Source organism: Cavia porcellus, unplaced genomic scaffold, assembly GCF_034190915.1.
Source record: "Cavia porcellus strain 051 isolate PalLab524CR breed Dunkin Hartley unplaced genomic scaffold, mCavPor4.1 scaffold_10, whole genome shotgun sequence".
In the NCBI taxonomy this organism is placed as follows: Eukaryota; Metazoa; Chordata; class Mammalia; order Rodentia; family Caviidae; genus Cavia; species Cavia porcellus.
Genome location: NW_026947493.1, coordinates 27,949,827 through 27,967,830, shown reverse-complemented (window position 1 = coordinate 27,967,830; position 18,004 = coordinate 27,949,827). Strand labels below are relative to the sequence as shown.

Below are 18,004 nucleotides of genomic sequence, written 5' to 3'. Positions count from 1 at the left end.
TCTGTGCCAAATTAGACACAGGCTACTTTGACCCATATGAAGCCTTCCATTTCCTGAGATTTTGTAGTAACTTGTTTTGACTACTGGCTCAGCCAGTTTGCAGATTGGTGTGTCTCTATGAAACTTCTATTGGAACATTCCTCGGTTTGCAAATGCGAGTCATCTTGAGACCAAACAAATGGTCGTATTTATAGGCCTTCTCAAGGATCCAGCAGGAGTTGGGAAAATCCTTTATACATACTACACCAGCCTGACTGCACAAAAGATCTGGCAGTGAAGAGCAATGTAATTCCTGTCAGGGGTTAATTGATAAACTCTGCTTCTCTTATTTTTAAATAATAAATATGCCCTATTTGAATAAAGAGAAAAATGTTCATTTCCCCAGATTATTAGAAAAATACTCAAACATTAAAATCTTATCCTGTCTATTTCTTCACAATCTTCCAAACTTACCAGGAAGAAAGAAAGTAAAATGGTAAATAACATGTACGATGTGAAATACTGGGACATGCCCTTATTTTCAATTTTTCTGGAAAAACATTCAAATGTTCAGTTACAAAGTTTATCTTAAACCATTTTTGTTTTACATGAAACATTCATGAATCTGTAGTTACATCCCAGGATGAATTTGTTGACCTTCCCCCAACATGTGACATTTTCTTTGCTAAGTTCTTGTTTCTCGATAGGTTAGACCTTTGTTTTATCTGGCTTTTAAATTTTTTTTTTTTTTTATGGAAAATCCAGCTTGCTAGCACCTTGAGTCCACAAATGATTGGTGAGGGGATGTAGGCTCTGGCCTGGGAAAGAGAGAGCCCTGCAAACCACTTAGTTTCTTAGCTGGGAATAAGCTCAGAAAAAAATGCTATTAAATATAATTTCACACAGGGAGGGGTTTACAGATTGTAGTCAGGAGCACAGGCATTGAGGTGGAGAGCCAGGAGAAGTCCGAGGCCGGTATTAGGAGATAAACCTCTCTAGGAATCACTGCATTCCCTCTTCACTCAGTAACCCTTTTAAGACAGGTAGCTTTTGCATTGGCCTTTGAGGTGATAAAAACTGAACAGTTGTGTGCACCATGTTCTCAGCTAATTCTCATTACACACAGTACTATTACAAATGTGAAATTTGATCATGTTTTCTGCCTGTTGTGATGATTCACATTTGTAATTATGAAAGGTATTGGCTTCCCCAATCACCTCTCTGTGGACTACTTTCTGAAAAAAATGTAAACAACTAAAAATGTACTTAATTTGTCTCTTGCTCATTTATGTGCGTGTGAATAGTTTTGACATAAACAAAACAACCTAAACTCATCAGGTTTGTCAGGCACACAGTACAGAGTTCCCTGGTAAAAACAAGAGATAAAACATAATGATTCTCCTGTGAAACACAAATTTGTTTGTAACTGCATGAATTTCTCTGAAGTGGTGCTGGGAACAGGGGTGCTGTTTCATAAAATGAAGAAGAGACTCCCCAGGAATGTAATCTGTCAAAGACCACAGTTCATAACCATATGTTAGAAAGCACTAGTTTCCTGTGTTTTGTTTAATTTCGAAGACTCATTTCTAAAAATTCAGTCAAACACTAATCTCTTTTCTATTGATCTCTATAATTTGTCAATGTTATTTGTACAGGTTTCGGTAGATCTGTGCATGGCTACAAACTGGAAAAAAAAAAACCTGATTAAATATTTTAGAGCACAATGTTTTTCTGTTTTTTTTTTTTTTTTTTCTGGAGACAGGGTTTCACTATTTAGGCTGAGCTTGAACTTAACTTACAGCCCAAACTGGCCTCAAACTGAGTCATCCTTCCACTTCAGCCTCCCAAGTACTGGGATTATAGGAGTGCACCACCACGTCCGGCCTGGAGCACACAGAAGGAATAAATATTTTTTCTAGAGCAGTGGCTCCCAAGCCTCAGTATCACTGGGGCGTTTGCCATAGCCCCAATGGCTTGGCATATCCCAGCACCTCTGACTCAGAAGGTCTAGGGATGGGCCTGAGAATCTGCATTTCTAACAAATTCTCTGATGGTGGTGGTTCCTACACTTGGAGAGCCGTTGTTTTAGAGAAAATGAAGCAAAAAAAAAAAAAAAATCAAACAAACAACCCAAAAAACACTCTTAACCCAACCAATCAATAAAACCCTGAATTTGGTGGCAATTTCCTGTGACTGAAAGGGTAAATTGACTTTTACCCAACTTCCCTAAAAGCTGAGTGAATCTGGAACCAAATATCTTCTTCAAGAAGTGCGTGGTCCATTCAGTGATCTACCTAACCCTTCCAGTAGAGGCATTTGTATTGTTTCCAAGGAACCATCCAAGCAGTGCTGGTTCCAAAATAAATAGAGAAGAATTGTATTGTGTCTCACAGAAGCTGTGCTTCTGTGTTTTTTTTTTTCCTGGAAACATTTTTTTTGGGGGATGTGATTCTATAATTGTCATAAGACTGGCTATGTATCTTGTTAGTTTCTCAAAATTTGAACACTTAATGAGTGACAAAGAATGAGAGAAAAATGAGAGATGAAGCTGAATTTTAAGGTCTAACTAGAATGTTCCAGGTTGAGGTGTTTTAATGCAGAACCCACGTTTAGTCTCCTCTCTCATGCCTGATTGTGCTCGGTCTGTCTCCCTAAGTTCTGGCTTCTTAGCATCTGTGCCACTTCCTGACACCCCTGAATTTGAGGGAGAGATCTCAGCCACACCCCGGGGACCCGCTGGGGAGGGTAAGTTGAAGGGCGTGTTGTCTTACTAGTAATGGTGAAAGAGTTCCTAGGAGCAGCTCCGCTCTTTCACAGCTGCTACACATCTGTGATAGAATGTGACCAAAGCCTGCCACCAGGACCGTTTCTTCTGAATCTTTCTGCTGAAAATGATGTGATTTGAGAAGAAAGAGGTGAAATTTGCTTGTTCCAGCAGCTGGGCCTTGACTAGACTGTTCCAACAGTTTCCTGATCTCTGGCTGGATCTTGAAAGTGAGAATATTTTCCCTCAAAGCTTTGATTCAGCTTGTCTATCATGAACCTTGATTTTGGCGTTTTAAAAGCTCCCCAGGTTTTTGAATTCAGGACCACTCCTCTGGTGCTGCTTGTTCTTCTGAGGCTGCCTTGATTCCAGTTTTCCATCCCTTTCTTTGAGGCTCTCAGCTTTATCATCCCCAAAACTTTCTTTTGCTTAAATTATCCATGATTTTTGTTACTTATATGGAGTAGGTTTCCTGAAATGTGCAGTCCCTCCTTAAAGTACATAAACTCCTAGATTGTAGTAGAACTGAGGATGCTTTTGAGCTTGGCTTTAGGGATGAATACACACACACACACACACACACACACACACACACACACACACACCCTTCTGTGGAAATGTAGCCCCTGGTCTCTGTTCCAACCAACTGCACACTGGCTAACAACTCACTTCTTGTATATCATGGTTCTGCAAACTTGAGACAATATGCAAGTCCAGTGCAGTCACTTTTGGAGCCCTGCTGGAGACTGGAAGCTCTCCCACCTGCAGGCCATTGCTGGACCAGAAGTGGGTCTCTCCAGCCACAGCAGACTATATCGCATGTGACACGACGGGCATCTCTGGAATCCACCTTTCAAGTTTTCGGCAAACCGTTTTCTCACTGTCCTTCACAAAGTTGACATTTTCAGCAGCATGATAGGAAAGATGTCATGTCGGCTGCTCTTCAAGTTCTTGTCACGGTGGTTAGCACCAGTTCTGTCATCTTTACTTTCCTCACAGCCTCCCATCTTGAGACATGTCACAAATAATAATACATAGAGACTTCCATTTTTCTTTCTTTCTGTGCTTCTTTTTTTGTCAAGTTGAAACAATTATAACCCAGCTAACCAACCCGTTCAGTTACTGGTTATGTAAATTCTTCTCCATTTCCCCAAATGCTTCACAGCTAGAGCTTGTTAATTAATGTTTATTACAGGCTTACATTCAACAATTAAGCCCTAGGTTTTTAAGCAGAATATTTTATTTTGATATTTGAGTTTAAGCATGAACAGCATAATTGAAGATCTTCAATGGCATTGTGTCTTGTAAAATGAATTGACCTCTTTGGGGTCATTAAATTGTTGCCGCATATCCAGTGGAGCACACAGAGTCACAGCATTTAATTATCTTGATAGCCTGGGTTTTCCCATCAGTTTGAAATCTGGGTCCCACAACCTTCCATGCAAGATGAGATGTCTTTTCAAGAAGGCTGGGATGCAAAATTAATTCCAAGTTTAGGATGACTGATGTCTTCTGATATAGCATCTGGTTGGTGATTAAGTGCAAAATTCAGGTGTTGAAAGAAACATGTAAATTCAACAGAAGACAGAAGAGTATCTGGTTCACTGCTCTGCATACAACCAGCTTTAAACCTCCAATCACTACCAACGAGGGGTAAAACTCCAGCTGAAGAAGAAATATACTTTCATCTCCAAATGCAAATGTCCACATATGCTGGTGCAGGCACTGTAAACACGATATATTCTCTCTCTCCAAATGGATGCATGCCTGCAGACTGCATTATGGAGCCATGAAAATGTCCTTAAACAAGCATGATAACTGAATCCTACTTGCTACTAAATTGTTCCAGCTCAGAAACACTACAGCTTAAAGGGCCAGAGTGGGACAGAATATTTAGATGTTCTTTGCAATGCTTTCTAAAAGGCCATTTATGCCAAACACCCTTAATCTTTGACTTTAAAAAACATATCTCCTGACAACTCTTCATCTTTACAATTTTTAGTGCTATCTTTGAATTTGAACATTCTGTGGGATAGTTCCCTTTGTCTCCTTCAAGCAGGTAATAACTCCAAATTCATTATAGCATAAAAGTGTTGTGTTCTCAAAAGGAGACATCCCATTTGCTCATCTGGATAGCTTGTATAATCCTAGGTTAATTATAAATTATAATTAGGACCTCACATTCCATAGTCACTGCTTCATTACGAAAGCCAGCCATACCCTTTTCCTCTCTTTCCTTACAGCCCATTCCCTTTTCTAATTATGTCCCTACGCCCTGGGGCTCAGACACGCTGCTAAAACAAATATATCAAAGTGTTTGTATCGCCAAGAGTAAGACAGGAAGCACAACAAGCATTTTCTGCACCATTACAAGTGTGCACGGCTGTGTTATAGCTTTTTGGGGTGGACTAATAGTCAATTAAAAATATAGGAGCAGGAAAAATACAGTAATAAAGCCCTTCTCGGACCTGTTTACAGTTTATCAAAATAAGTAGTTTTAACCCAACAATATGAGATGCTTCATTCACTCTAGGATAAGGGAGAGGTTGAGAAGTTTCTACTGAATATGGATGTTACTGGCACAAGAATTTTAGTCAAAGCTACTTCAGGGTTGACTGAGGGATCCAAAGAAACAACTCAAGAGATGATTAGAAAATAATATAAAACGCAGAAAAGCATGCATTTTTTTTCCAAGTGAAGGAGATATTTCCCTCTGAGGAACAAGAGAAGAAATGGGCTTTTAAAAAATTACTAGGCAGACAGATGACTAAGCTTTAGATCCTGCCCTGAAGATCCTATGTTACATTTCCCAGTGGTGAGACCAGTAATATATCACATCCATCCTGTAAGTGGTACAACATCAGGAAATACATTTTTTTTTTTTTTTGCTGGTGATTTCAATGATCACAGCATGCCATGTTGGAATTTTAGATAAAATATGCACATTATTTGATGGCCTGCTGTGGATGAGAAAGACTCGTCTTTCTCGAGGTAGATAGTTCAGCACATTTCACTAGATTTCACATCTGAGCTGGAAAATATGCTTTTCTCATGGGGCATCCTCTCTTCAGGAAGAGAACCACATAGTTTAAAAGGAGACAAGCTCTGAATGGAATTTCCCTATAATTGTCTAGGATATCTACTTTTATTTGAAATTTGTTTGGAATGTTTCCTCTCTGTTTCTTACAAGTACTTCTTATTAAGTAAAGCTGGTTCTCTAGAATTTAGACAGTATAATTTGCCCACATGCAAGGCCTATACCTGCACAGAGCTCGAAGTCCAGTCCGATACAGGTTTTGGTTCACAAGAAAAGTAATGCCTTTGTGAAACCAAGCGTGAGACCAAGCACATGCAGACTCTGCTGCACCTATCCAGGATTGCCTGCTATGCACACTGTCAAGCTCAGACACTGATGCGACACAACCAGCCCTATTATACAATTGTTGGTCTTTTCTCTTTGAGGGAAGAAGAGTTAAGAAGCAACAGACTTGACATTGTCTCTGTGTGTGTGTGCATGCCTGTGAAGAAACATATACACTATTCATTTACTGCTAGGTAGACATTCACGAGCAACAAAAACAAGAACCATTGTGTAACAAGGGTTGGGAGTGAGGGTTTGTCTCCATTACTTTCCTTATCATAGAGACAGTATTCAATGCCTACAACTTAAAGGAGAAGCTTATTTTGGCTCACTGTCTCAGAAGTTTCAAGCTACATTTGGCACCAAGGAAGGTAGAAGGGCCTGCAGAGGTGGAAAGGGGCTATGTCATGGTGGTCAGGAAAAGCGAGGGGGGCGGGGAGTAGCTGGGAAGAGATATAGACCCTTCCAAGTTGTGCTTCCAGTGACCTGTTTCTAACCAGTCCCGGCCCCATGATCCAAAAGCTTCAGTTTTGATAGCATGAGAGTTTTGCGGTTATTTCTGATCTAAATAATAACAGGGCCCAACACTGGAGGGAAGTACACAGTCAATAAGCCAACTGAGGTGCAGGAGAAAGAAGATCTCGATCTGAGCTATGGCAGTGGCATAAATACAAAAACACAGGAGTTTGAAAGATATTTAGAAGCACTGAATGTGGCGGCATACTGTGGAGGAGGAGGAGTCAAAGATGGCTGCTTTCTGTTTTGAGCAGCCAGGTGGATGGAGCACTTACTACCTTATGAACCCTGGTGTAGTAATAGGAGAAAAGCAAGTTTCGTGTGACTGTTTAGTTACTCAGATCCTAACCTGCTGGAGTCACATGGCCTCTGAAGATGGGCAGCACCTTGGTTCCAAACACATCTTTGGATGCATTTTCAGAGATTTTAATTTTTTTTTAATTCATGCCCTCTTACATCTGCTTGTAGATTCATTAATCTATGTGAGTACTTTGGATTGGGGCGGTTGGCATTATGGATTTGTTAATTGCTGATACAATGTACTTTCCACACAGGCCATATGTGAAGAGCAGCACTGGCATTCAAGAAATGTTAAATAATAATGTAAATGAGAAAATTTTCCAATCCCAATAATAAAGGGATCCAAGGAACATTGACGCAACTTGCAATCTTCGAAGCTGTTTGATTGCCTTGTCACCGTGGGACAGTGACCAAAGTGATGCTAATCTAAATGTCATCTAGAAAGAATACTAAAAATATTATGATGAAAATTAAGTACTGCAACCTTAGGAGCTGATTGAAAAATGAGAAGATATAGCAATTTACATCTGTGGGTTTTGCGATCGCCAAATGCAACCAGCTGAACATGCTTACATTTCCCTTTTTTTCCTCCTCTTTTTTGAGAAAATGGGTTTAGTTTGGAAGCTGGCCCAAACCAATGTTCTTGTAACCAATGGGTCTTAAACTTTGCTGTGTATTAGCACCACTTGAGATTTTAAATTCATGATACTTAGGCCACATTAGGATGCACTACATCTGAAACTCTGCAGGTGGGGCCTGGGAATCAGCATTTTCTCTCCTCCTGAAAATGATTCAATTGTGCATCCAAGTTTGACAATCAAGACCTTAAATAAGTGTGATCTGAATACCAAATAGTTTAAAATATTGGGGTAGGAGTCAGTATTAAAAATATAGAATCCTGGTTCTATCTAAGACTCATTGAATCCAATTATTTAGGATGGGTTTTAAAATTTTGTATTTTAACAAACTCCCAATTGTACAAATAGAATATCAGCAGGGATTCCTGTTATACCTTTACACACAGAGTAACTCTGTGTAAAGAAGCATAATACCTAAATAAAACAAAACAAAAAAACTTAGCCTATTGCTTAGGAGTTTGATTTACAACAGAGTTTCTTGACCTTGACATAAGTAGGATTTGGGCTTTGTTCACACAGAGATTGCCTGTGAATTACAGGATGGTTAACTATATCCAATGGCCTTGACCTACTTAAAGACAATCAGAAAAGTATGAAAACAAAAGTCTCCAGAAACTGCCAGAGTCCACTGGGGGACAATTCAACTACTAGTTAAGAAGCAGTATTCTAAAAGATGTCAAATATGTAGATGTGCTCATGTCACACTTCTTGGATTAGCAAGAGCAAATGTCATCCTGACCAGACAGACATGGTGAGGCTTGATTAGGATGTTTATGATCCACGTAGGTGCACTTGTTCACAGAGATGTGGCAAAGACTTTTAGAGCAGGCAGGAGAAATTTGGTTTCTGACACACAGCACTTACTAACAATTCCTTTACTTCTAGAGGCTGTTAAGCCAGTAATATACAAAAATTTTTAAAATATAATTTGAAGGTGGTTTTGAGATAACAATGGGAAGGAGATTCACTGTTCATTTAAGTTCAGTTAAAGGGGTAATCTGTTTACGAGTCACAAATTCCTTCTTTTTTCCTTTTGTAGTATGGGAGGTCACACTCAGGGTCTCAGGCATGCTAGGCAAGGGATCCACTGCCAAGCTGCCTCCCAAGCCCATGCATTTCTTTTAAACCTGGGGCAGGGATAGTTAAAGTTAACATCTGCAGATTCAAACGCTGGTTGTACAGATGAAAGAGTTAGGAATACGATTTCCACAATACCAAAGACTGCTAATTAGTACTCAAAGAAAACTCTCCCCTAGGTGGTCTAAAACTGCAGTACAGTCTACTGTATCTAAGGGCTAATATTATGTAGGTGGGCTGTATTGATATTGGTCATCTTTATGCCTCAAATGGCAAATGCCTTGCAGGTGACTGTTGCAGTATCTCACCTGGAGATGTTGAAACAAGAATCAAATGGAATCACAGGCCAAGAATAAGTGAAAGTCTTAAAAGGGAAGTAAGGCAGAGTGGCTACAAGGCAAGCACTATGCCAGAATATTCACGTTCCAATAAGGCTGAGACTATTATTTGTTACAGAGCTTCAGGGAAGTATGTAAATTTGACCCTCAAGATCACATCTACTGGAGAAGGGTAATAACAATACTTATTTCACAGGAGTGAAATAAAGATAAAATTAGGGAGCACGCATCGAAAGCACCTCATATAGTGGTTGGAATTTGACAAGTATTTGTTAAATAGTAATGATTATCCTTATTTTAATCAAAATTTAGAAAATGAAATCTGGTTATGAGCTGTTTCATTTCTTATTGTAACCCACAGAAGACAATTTTAGAAGTTAAAAGAAAACTAGATATGCTATGATTCTGTCTGACCATTTTACAAGTAAGAAAACCAAGGCACAGAAATGAAGCAAAATATTCCTAAATTTATGAAGAACAGTTTCTAACACTCAGATCTTTAGAATCTAGGCACAGTGTAGATTAGTACAAAAAGGAAGAGGTTTGGATTTAAGACATGTGGTTTTTCCACTTAAATTTATGTGTGTTCAGTTTTATGCTATGCCAAATAGGTTCAAAAATGTATAGCCTAAGAATATCAAAGCAAATTGGAGAAGATTTGAAATCATTCTGTAAACTGTAGAAAGCTACTACACGATGGACATTTAATATTACAATTTCATCTTCATTATGACATAAAAAGCAAACATAGATCCTGAAACACACAGAATCCTGTCAGACAACCAGTGGGAATCATTTTGGATGACTTCATGGCACAGAAACTAGATCGGGCTTGACTAAATGCTATTTTTTCACAGGGACCATTTGCCCTTATTTTGCTCTCCAAAAGCAGCACCTTGGACAGCAGCCAAGGCCCCTTCATCTTCAAAGACTCGACAGTTCTTTTAGACCTGCGCTTTGGGCACCTATTCTCCCCAGAACTTTCTCTGGTGCTGCAAGGTATTATTTCCTTGCAGCTGATGCTGCTGCTGAAACACAGGCAGAAACTCCACTTACATCCTCTTGTATTGCCATAAGGGATATAAGTGGCTACACAGAATCTAGATCTGCTTTGACTTTCACTATTAGATCCACATAGACTGATTGATAGCTTGCTGTATTCTCTAGAAAGCAGAAGTTTGCATTTTCATTTGGTCTATCTACACTTGAAATGTATATATTTTGGGGGCTTAGACAGACACAGTTAGTGAAGCGATTCATCCTGAAGAATAAAGCACACATGTTGGCAAATTTTGGGTAGCCTGAAAATGCTTGAATCAGAATCATCAGTTCCCAAACTACAACAAAATGTTAAAGTGTTGATGTTAATTTGGGGCAAAGGTAGAGAAACTGAAGAGGAACATAAGGATACACTGGAAATACTGAGTAAAGGTAGTATAAAAGGGAGAAAAAACCATCAGTTTATCAAGTAGTTAAAAATACAGCATCCTTCAAAGAGATGGGAAAGAAGGCAAGATAAATCAAATTTTAGAACCTAAAACTGCTTTAGAGATAACCTCATAATGTAAATGATTCTAATAAAACCACTTATTTGGTGTTAAGCTTTATTTTGTGTCATTATTATAAGTCATTTTTTGTGGTGAATTTCTTTTCATGAGACGATTGAAGAACTGAGAAGTGTTTACTGAAAACGATAGCACTATTATAAATGTACAGGTTCATTTGATGCCAACTCATTTTATTTACTCCTTAAAACATAATTTCAAGGATCCAGGCATATAGCTCAGTGGTACAGTACCTACCTGGCAAGTGTGAGGCCCTGAATTCGATTCCTGGTACCAACCCCCCCCCCAAAAAAAAACCCAAAATTTTCAAAATTGTAAAGCATGCATTGCTTATTATGACTGACATGGTGAGGTTCATATAACTGCTTACCTTTTGGGTTCTTGGCTTGAGTGGATTTTGGATTCTTTTCTTTTTTTGGATTCTCTTTTGGTATCTTTTTTAGTCTCTGGTTCAGATGAAAAGGGAGTTTTGCTCCCTTCAGAGTCTGTATTTGGTAGCAAGCCACTAAGGTACACATGCATTTGTTGACTTTTGAGAGGGGTGGTTGCAGGAGGCATGCACAGACAGTGGCCAGCCATTGGAGAATCAAGAGCACACATACATGCATGAACAAAAGAAAGAAAAAAAAAGGGTGCATCACGAAGCAAAAGCAAATGCATTTGAACTAAAATAATAAGCAAAAAAAAAAAAAGGATGCAAACTTGCATAAGGAAGATCAGAACTGAAAAGAAAATAAGAAATCCAAAACTGTTTCCATGACAAGATGTATAAACCTAACTGTGAATCAAGTGGCAGTCTTACAATATGAAATCCAGACAATGTGTATCATAATTCATGATGATGTTTACCAGGGAGTTTACAAAAACACTTCATTATTTTATAACACTTTCTTATTCAGTAACATATGTAGAATACAGTGTGACAACCCAGAGAATATAATGCAACTTCTCTCTCTCTCTCTCTAAAGAATTCAGTCCAAGAGGCTGTAACAGATAGTCATCAAAGTGTACATATTTATAAAAAGCAGAATTATGCACAGATACATCCCAGGTATCAGATTTTCATGAGTATCATTTATGCAAATAAAAGGTCATGCACAGGATTGCTGAACCTCATGACAAAAGGAGGTGAAGATAACCTCGTTGCCTGTTAAATATTCAAACCTACAGTGCTATTGTTGTCTATTTCTAAATGCTGAAGTTGCATTTCATAAAAATCTATCAGCACCGGAGAGGAAAAACACAGAACAAATCCCACAGACACCGTATTTCAGGGCTATATGGCTTGCAAAAATGAAGAGGACTGACATAGCTCTGATTACAAAAAAGCCTGGTAGATTTTTGGATTCTCCCCACTGTGGATTTCCCTAGAGCAGTGGTGGTGAATCTATGGGATTTGTGTTGCAGTTGGATGTTGGTTAGTGTTGAAAGCTCTGAAAGATTCATCATCATTGCCTTAGAGCAAGCATATTTTCACCAGAGGCTAGCTTTGCAAAGCTACCTGGCTTCCCTCCTGGGTGTGCTTCCTGTGAGTGTTGGAAGAATGTAAGATTAACTCTGTACTAATATGAGGTGACATACATTGGGGTGGTAAAATGGCTGTGGCACTGTGGAAGTGTATTTCATATCTCTAGAGCCAAATAGCAGCTTTCCGAAATTATCTGCCGCTCTGCATTATTCAGAACATGGATCACTTCCTCCAGGAACTGGGCAAGGTCTAAAGAGAGGGAGTCCTTCACGGAGAACCAAGAACCTTAGAGTTCTGGTCTTGTCTGTAAAATCTGTAAAATGAAGTGGCTGATTAGACTGAGATCTCTGAAGTTCTTTCCACCTTTCTGGTTACATTATAAGTGCTATCATCATCTTTGTCTTCCAGCTTCACCTAGCTTGTTTAGCTCTCAAAATGTGCTTGGCTGCTTCCTTCTGCAGGACAATTGTACATGCTGTTCCTTTTGCCTGGAACCACTCAACTCCTACACACATATCAGTTTTCAGCTCCAGCATCATTTCCTCAGGGAGGTCCCCCTGCCATGCTGCTACTCCATTTGAGTCATGTTCCTTATTAAATTCCACCATGGAGTTTTGTTCCTTTTCTTCACAGCACCAATACTAACATGATTCTGCCCTTGTTTGGTATCTTATTTTTACTTGTCACGTATCCTGAATGTGTACCAAAATCTGACACAAGTAAATCATCATTGAGCACCCATGGAATGAAAGGCAAGAACAACGGCAAATGTTTATTAAGCTCCTGACACACTCCAGGCACTTTGCTGAGCTCTTTGCATCTATCTGCATCCTCTTGATAAGGCTTATCCTTACAAGGATACTGTTTTCCATTGAGGTTAATTATCAAACAGGTTCATTAACAGTAAGTAGAAGAGGCATGGGTTGAATCCAGTTTGGACTAATGTCAGAGGTCACGCTAGAAGTCCTGTTTGCCATTTCTACACAGTGTCTTGCAAGGAAGAAGCTAAATTAGATCCCTGTGTTCTCTTTCTCTTTCTTTCTCTGGGGTGTGTGTTGAGTGTGTGTATGTGTGTGCAATACTACCGAGGGAATGGAAGTAGATTGTTAAGTGCGATCCTAAAACCCATGCCAGTTGCTTTTCTGGGAAGAGCTTTTTGGTTGCACTGGCTCACACCTGCTTGCTTACCTGTTGCCGTGGACATGGGATGCGCAGAAGGCAAAGCTGTAGTGGAGAAGGGTGGGGTCAATCATGGCACCATTCTCTGCCCGTTCCAGCAAGTCTCTGAGGTAGCAGAGATGTCGGTGACACCCTCGGACTCCGTTGCGGGCACAGTATTCATCTAATACAAACACCTGGCCAGGACTGAACCAGCCCTGCATAGGAAGAAAGGAGAGGTTTTCTTTTAAACACAGATTGTTTCCTGGAGAGCTGGGAGTGGGCGGAGAAGGTCCCTGGGAGGACGGCAGCTAAGTAAGGCTCACTGGTTGTTACTAAGCTCCACTCAACACGTGTGCTGTCTGTCTCAGTCCTCACACTTGGCCCAGGGGGAAACTCTGTCACGCCTGGTATGTGGACAGCAGACCTGAGCTCAGGGAGGATGGAGAGCTTAACAGGAAGGCAGGGCAGGGTTATCTTCATTCTACTGATGGGGAAATAGAAGTCTGAGCTCAGAGACTCACACAGGTGTCACAAAACAGGTAGGACTCAAATCAAGCCAGTTTTATTCAAAGTCTCCTGCTTCCCTGCTCTGGAACACAAAGAACTTTTAGAGTTGCCAGGAATTTATAAGTTAATATATTTTACAAGTATTTTTCAATTTTAAAAGAAGGTAATAACATAACTTTCCAAAGAGAATAGAGAGATTAAGTTTTCCAGTTGATCAGATACGATTTGATTAAACTGAGAGGAACACTTTATACCTTTTTCACAGTTTTGATTTTTTTCCTCCAAGTAATTTTATTTATTTTTATTCCATATTTCCTTGTTATCAGGCCAGCCCAAACTCTGCTATGAAACAAAACCCAGATTCAGTGGCAAGATGGGATAGAATTTGCCTCTTCTGCTGTGCACTTAAAAAAGCCAGTGCCCAGAAAGGCCAAGGGACTTCCACTCAGTTCATCCTTGGGCACAGCCTGAAATCAAATCAATTATTTCAATGTCATCCAAAGCAAGAAATAAGCCAACTGAGTTGTACTGTGTAAGTTTAGAATGTAGGGCTGTTTTAAATGTAAACTTAATTTTACTCTGAGGGTCTTCTTTGGTTCTTATTTTGGACACTGTTCCATCTTGGGAGAGAAAGAGCAAAAGAAGAAAGTGACCATGGACTGGGGAGAGGCCATGGAGGTGCAGCAAGGCGGGGGCTCTGTAACACCCTGATCTTATATTACGGATCTGGGGAATCTTCTGTTGACAACACGCAGCTCCGTGCTGCATCCAACGAAAGACGGCATCTTTCCTATTTCAAATTATAAGTTACTGCAGAGGGCGGGAGAGTAGTCGAGGCAGTGGGCTGCCCCTATAGGCAACTTCTTTGCCACTCCATCTGCTACCCCAAATGCTAAATCTTAGAAACAACACTGCTGTGAAAGATTAAAATATATTTTCTACGACTCGGATGACACCAAGTCTTTTGTCGATGCCAAAATAGCTGCTTTGAAAAGAGTTGAAGAAATATCAATTAGGAACTGAGTCGAAGACACAGAAAAATTTATGTATCCCTGCTGGTCGGTCTCCAAAACCAACTGAAAAAAAGACTGTAATAATGAGAAAATGGGATATATAGAGACTAGAGATAAGGTTCTTTTTAATTTTCTGCTATTCTGGATAATTAATAATGTCAGATATTCAAGTACAAAAGGAAGCTATTTTACCCTGTTTATAACTAATTTTTGATTTTGGAGCGTATTTTTAAGCCTATAATGACTAGCAGGAAACAAGCTTCAGTATTTCATTTCTGCTTCAAAATTTTTAAGAGGGCATTTACTAATTTGTCTTTGTCATACATTCCAAAACAAAAGAAAATTGTTTGGTAAAAATGGTGATGTTAAAAAATTCTTGAAACTAATACGCATTAAAAAATTCCTCAAAAGAAAAAAAATACCTAAAAGAGCATGATTTAAGTTCAGAGGCATCCACATTCTTACACATTTCATAAATGCAACTTATAATTAACATGAATAATTCCATAATGGTAGGAAAAACATTTGAGAAAATTGCTTTGCAATGCAAGGTAAGCTTTTTTTTTCTTTTAAAAGTCAAAGTGATATGTTCCTTTCCAATCTGGCAAAGTTGAGTTTTCTGATGAAGAGATTCTAAACCTGAGATAATCAATATATCATTTATGAGACTTAGGTTAATAAATTATTCTATAGAGTCCTATTTCTATTTTTAACATTACTTTACCACAATTTTTTTTATATTTTAGCTTCTGGTACCAAAATATTAATGAATTAACATAGCAGTAAATCAGAATATAGTTAGGGTATAACCATGTAATTTAGTAAAGAAGGAGGAGTCTTTATATGTCTATTAATATTTACAATACGTTAATTAAAAGTAATACTACACAAGTAAATTATTTCAGTGTTTCTGGGGCAAGGATTTTATAGAATCATTTTATCATTTCTCTTCATCTTTTCCATTTATAAAGTGTTGTTACATTTACCTTTAAAAAATGAAGTAATAATTTATGGTTTGCAGAAGGAAAGGAACCAAGACATTTTTAGGATTTTGAATTTGATATCTAAAGCCAAAAATGTATCTGCAAAAATCCTATAAAGATATAATAGCAGTTCTGTGAATTTAACTAATTTAAATCTAGGTTTAAAAATAGGATTTAGGTAATATTGATACTCCTGCTGGATAGCTGGATTTCCAAATGTCTCATGTACTGTAAAATATTTCCTTACAGGGTGAAAAAGGCTGTGAATGCTATCAAGAAAGAAAGAAAGAAAGAAAAAACAAACAAACAAACAAAAGGAAACCAACAAACGAATCAACCTGAATTGATTAACTTTGTGGACAGTGAAACAGTTTATTTACGAATCATTTCACTCTTCACACACACACACACACACACACACACACACACACACACACACACACACCATACATTCCTTTCCCAGATAGGAGCACGGGTCTGGAATTGGGAGGGAGGGGCATCTTAAACTCTAAGATAAGGAGGTGGTTTTTACAAGTTCTCCACGAGCAGGTGCCAAACTCCATTACCCTCTTGAGAATATTTCTCATATAGCAGCTGAAAAGGGGGAAGCTAAGACGGCAGGCTGGGGAATTGGATGTGTCTCTCCTGAGAACTTCTCCCAGCTCAGTCTTGTTGCTTTGGTACGTAAAACTATCTCAACTCAGAAAATTGAGAAACACACTTGCAATTGTTAAAGGGATTCTGTAAGGGAGAAAAGAGCTTCTGACATAAAGGTAGAGAAATATTTCATTTTTAAAAATGTTATGTTTAAATTGTTGTAGACCAAAGAATATACTTGCCAGGCAAGAATAGGAATCATTAAGTCTGTGATCCAAAGTAAGGCGCTGTACCATCTCAAAAAGGGAAGCGTGGTCAAAGTTACAGGGGTTGGAAGAGATAAATTCATCCATGCCATGCTTTTGAGCTCTATCTGCGTCTGTTCATTTACACATGTAGAGAGAGACACAATTTAGAGAAACACATCACATTTTTTTATGACATTTCAAATACACAGGAATCCACTAGGCATTACGAACATTAGCTGTTTACATGTTACCTCCCTCCAACATCCCCAAGATATTCTTTTTACCTCCCATTGTCAACTTGCATCACTTACTGGTGAGTTTACTGCATTTAGGCAAAAATATATTGGCATCAATGTGTTTATCAAATGATCACAATTCCAGTGCATTCATCTGGTTCTTTCAAAACTAAGCACGACTGTAACTTCGCCTGCATGTCACCAAACACTGAAAGCAGATCGGACCTTTGCCTGTAATAGCCTAGTTAGCTTTGTAGGTTTTTAATAGATTCTGCCATTCCAGTGGTTATGTCTAGAGCAATTTCTCTACAATTATTGAGATTCTCTGGAGAAAGGGTTCTGAAGATTTTCAGCAAAGTGACAATATTTGTGTCTCCCCCTTCCAAATCCCCATTGCCAATTTGGTTTCACAAAAGGTTTGAGTCCCCACCTCCAAAATTAAAAAATTAAAGAAAACAAAAGATTTTCATCAAAACCTGGACACTATGTTAAATGGGAATTTAGTTTGTGATAGCCAAGGACACTGCCTTATAGTATGCTGACTCGTTAGCAAAGCATATGAAAGAGACAAACAGAAATCAACTCAGTGAGGGTTATGATCTGTCATTTATTGTGAATTAATAGTCTCAATGTATTCACACTTTTCCTTCCAGGGTGAGGGAAGTAGGCAAACCTCCTAAGGGCTAACTAATTAATCTCAACATGTGTAGCTAAAATACACTACCCTCAACTGGCAACATAACTCGGAGAAATCAACTCAAGAGCCACCAGACAAATCTTAAAGAGGTAGGAATGAAGGTCTTTTATGGTAAAGGAATAGGTTCACTCCACCTCATTTTTTACCCTCTCCTCCTATGCAGACTCTGGAGACACAGAATCTTACACCAAATCGAGTAAGATTTTATTCAATTCCTCACATGCAACATTTTACTGGAATACAGGGACTTGCCAGGAGGCGGCAATATTATCAGGGCAAGGGGAAAATTGATTTCTGACTTGGGAGGAAGAGAGTGTTTGAATAATATTTTCATATGTGGCCTCCATCCCAGGCAGTTTTTTTTCTTCTTTTTTTTTCTCTGCTATGCTTGGGGTTAAGCTGTAATCTTGGGTTGTGGTAGCCGCGTGACTGTAAGACGATTTTTCCTTTTACTGATTTTGGTATCATTTTAATCTGAATACATGGTGAAGCAGATGTATATCCTTATTGTCAGATTTTTAAAATCTTCTGTCTTTTTGGGTTTTTTTTTTTTTTT

The 18,004-nt window shown here is 38.8% G+C and overlaps 1 protein-coding gene across 17 annotated transcripts in view; it reads right to left on the bottom strand.

Annotated features, from left to right (window-relative positions):
* The window catches only part of Cadps (calcium dependent secretion activator), a 453,294-nt gene that overhangs the window by 118,472 nt on the left and 316,818 nt on the right, over positions 1 to 18,004 (bottom strand). For 16 of the 17 annotated variants that reach the window (XM_063257152.1, XM_063257157.1, XM_063257155.1 and 13 more), the window contains exons 12-13: positions 16,510 to 16,646; positions 13,195 to 13,382 (exon numbers count right to left, since the gene is read on the bottom strand). In XM_063257152.1, the coding sequence (XP_063113222.1) occupies positions 13,195 to 13,382; positions 16,510 to 16,646 (325 nt within the window). Of the gene's footprint in view, positions 1 to 10,908; positions 11,068 to 13,194; positions 13,383 to 16,509; positions 16,647 to 18,004 lie in introns of all 17 variants that reach the window. The other variant, XM_063257159.1, reaches the window with a different exon arrangement.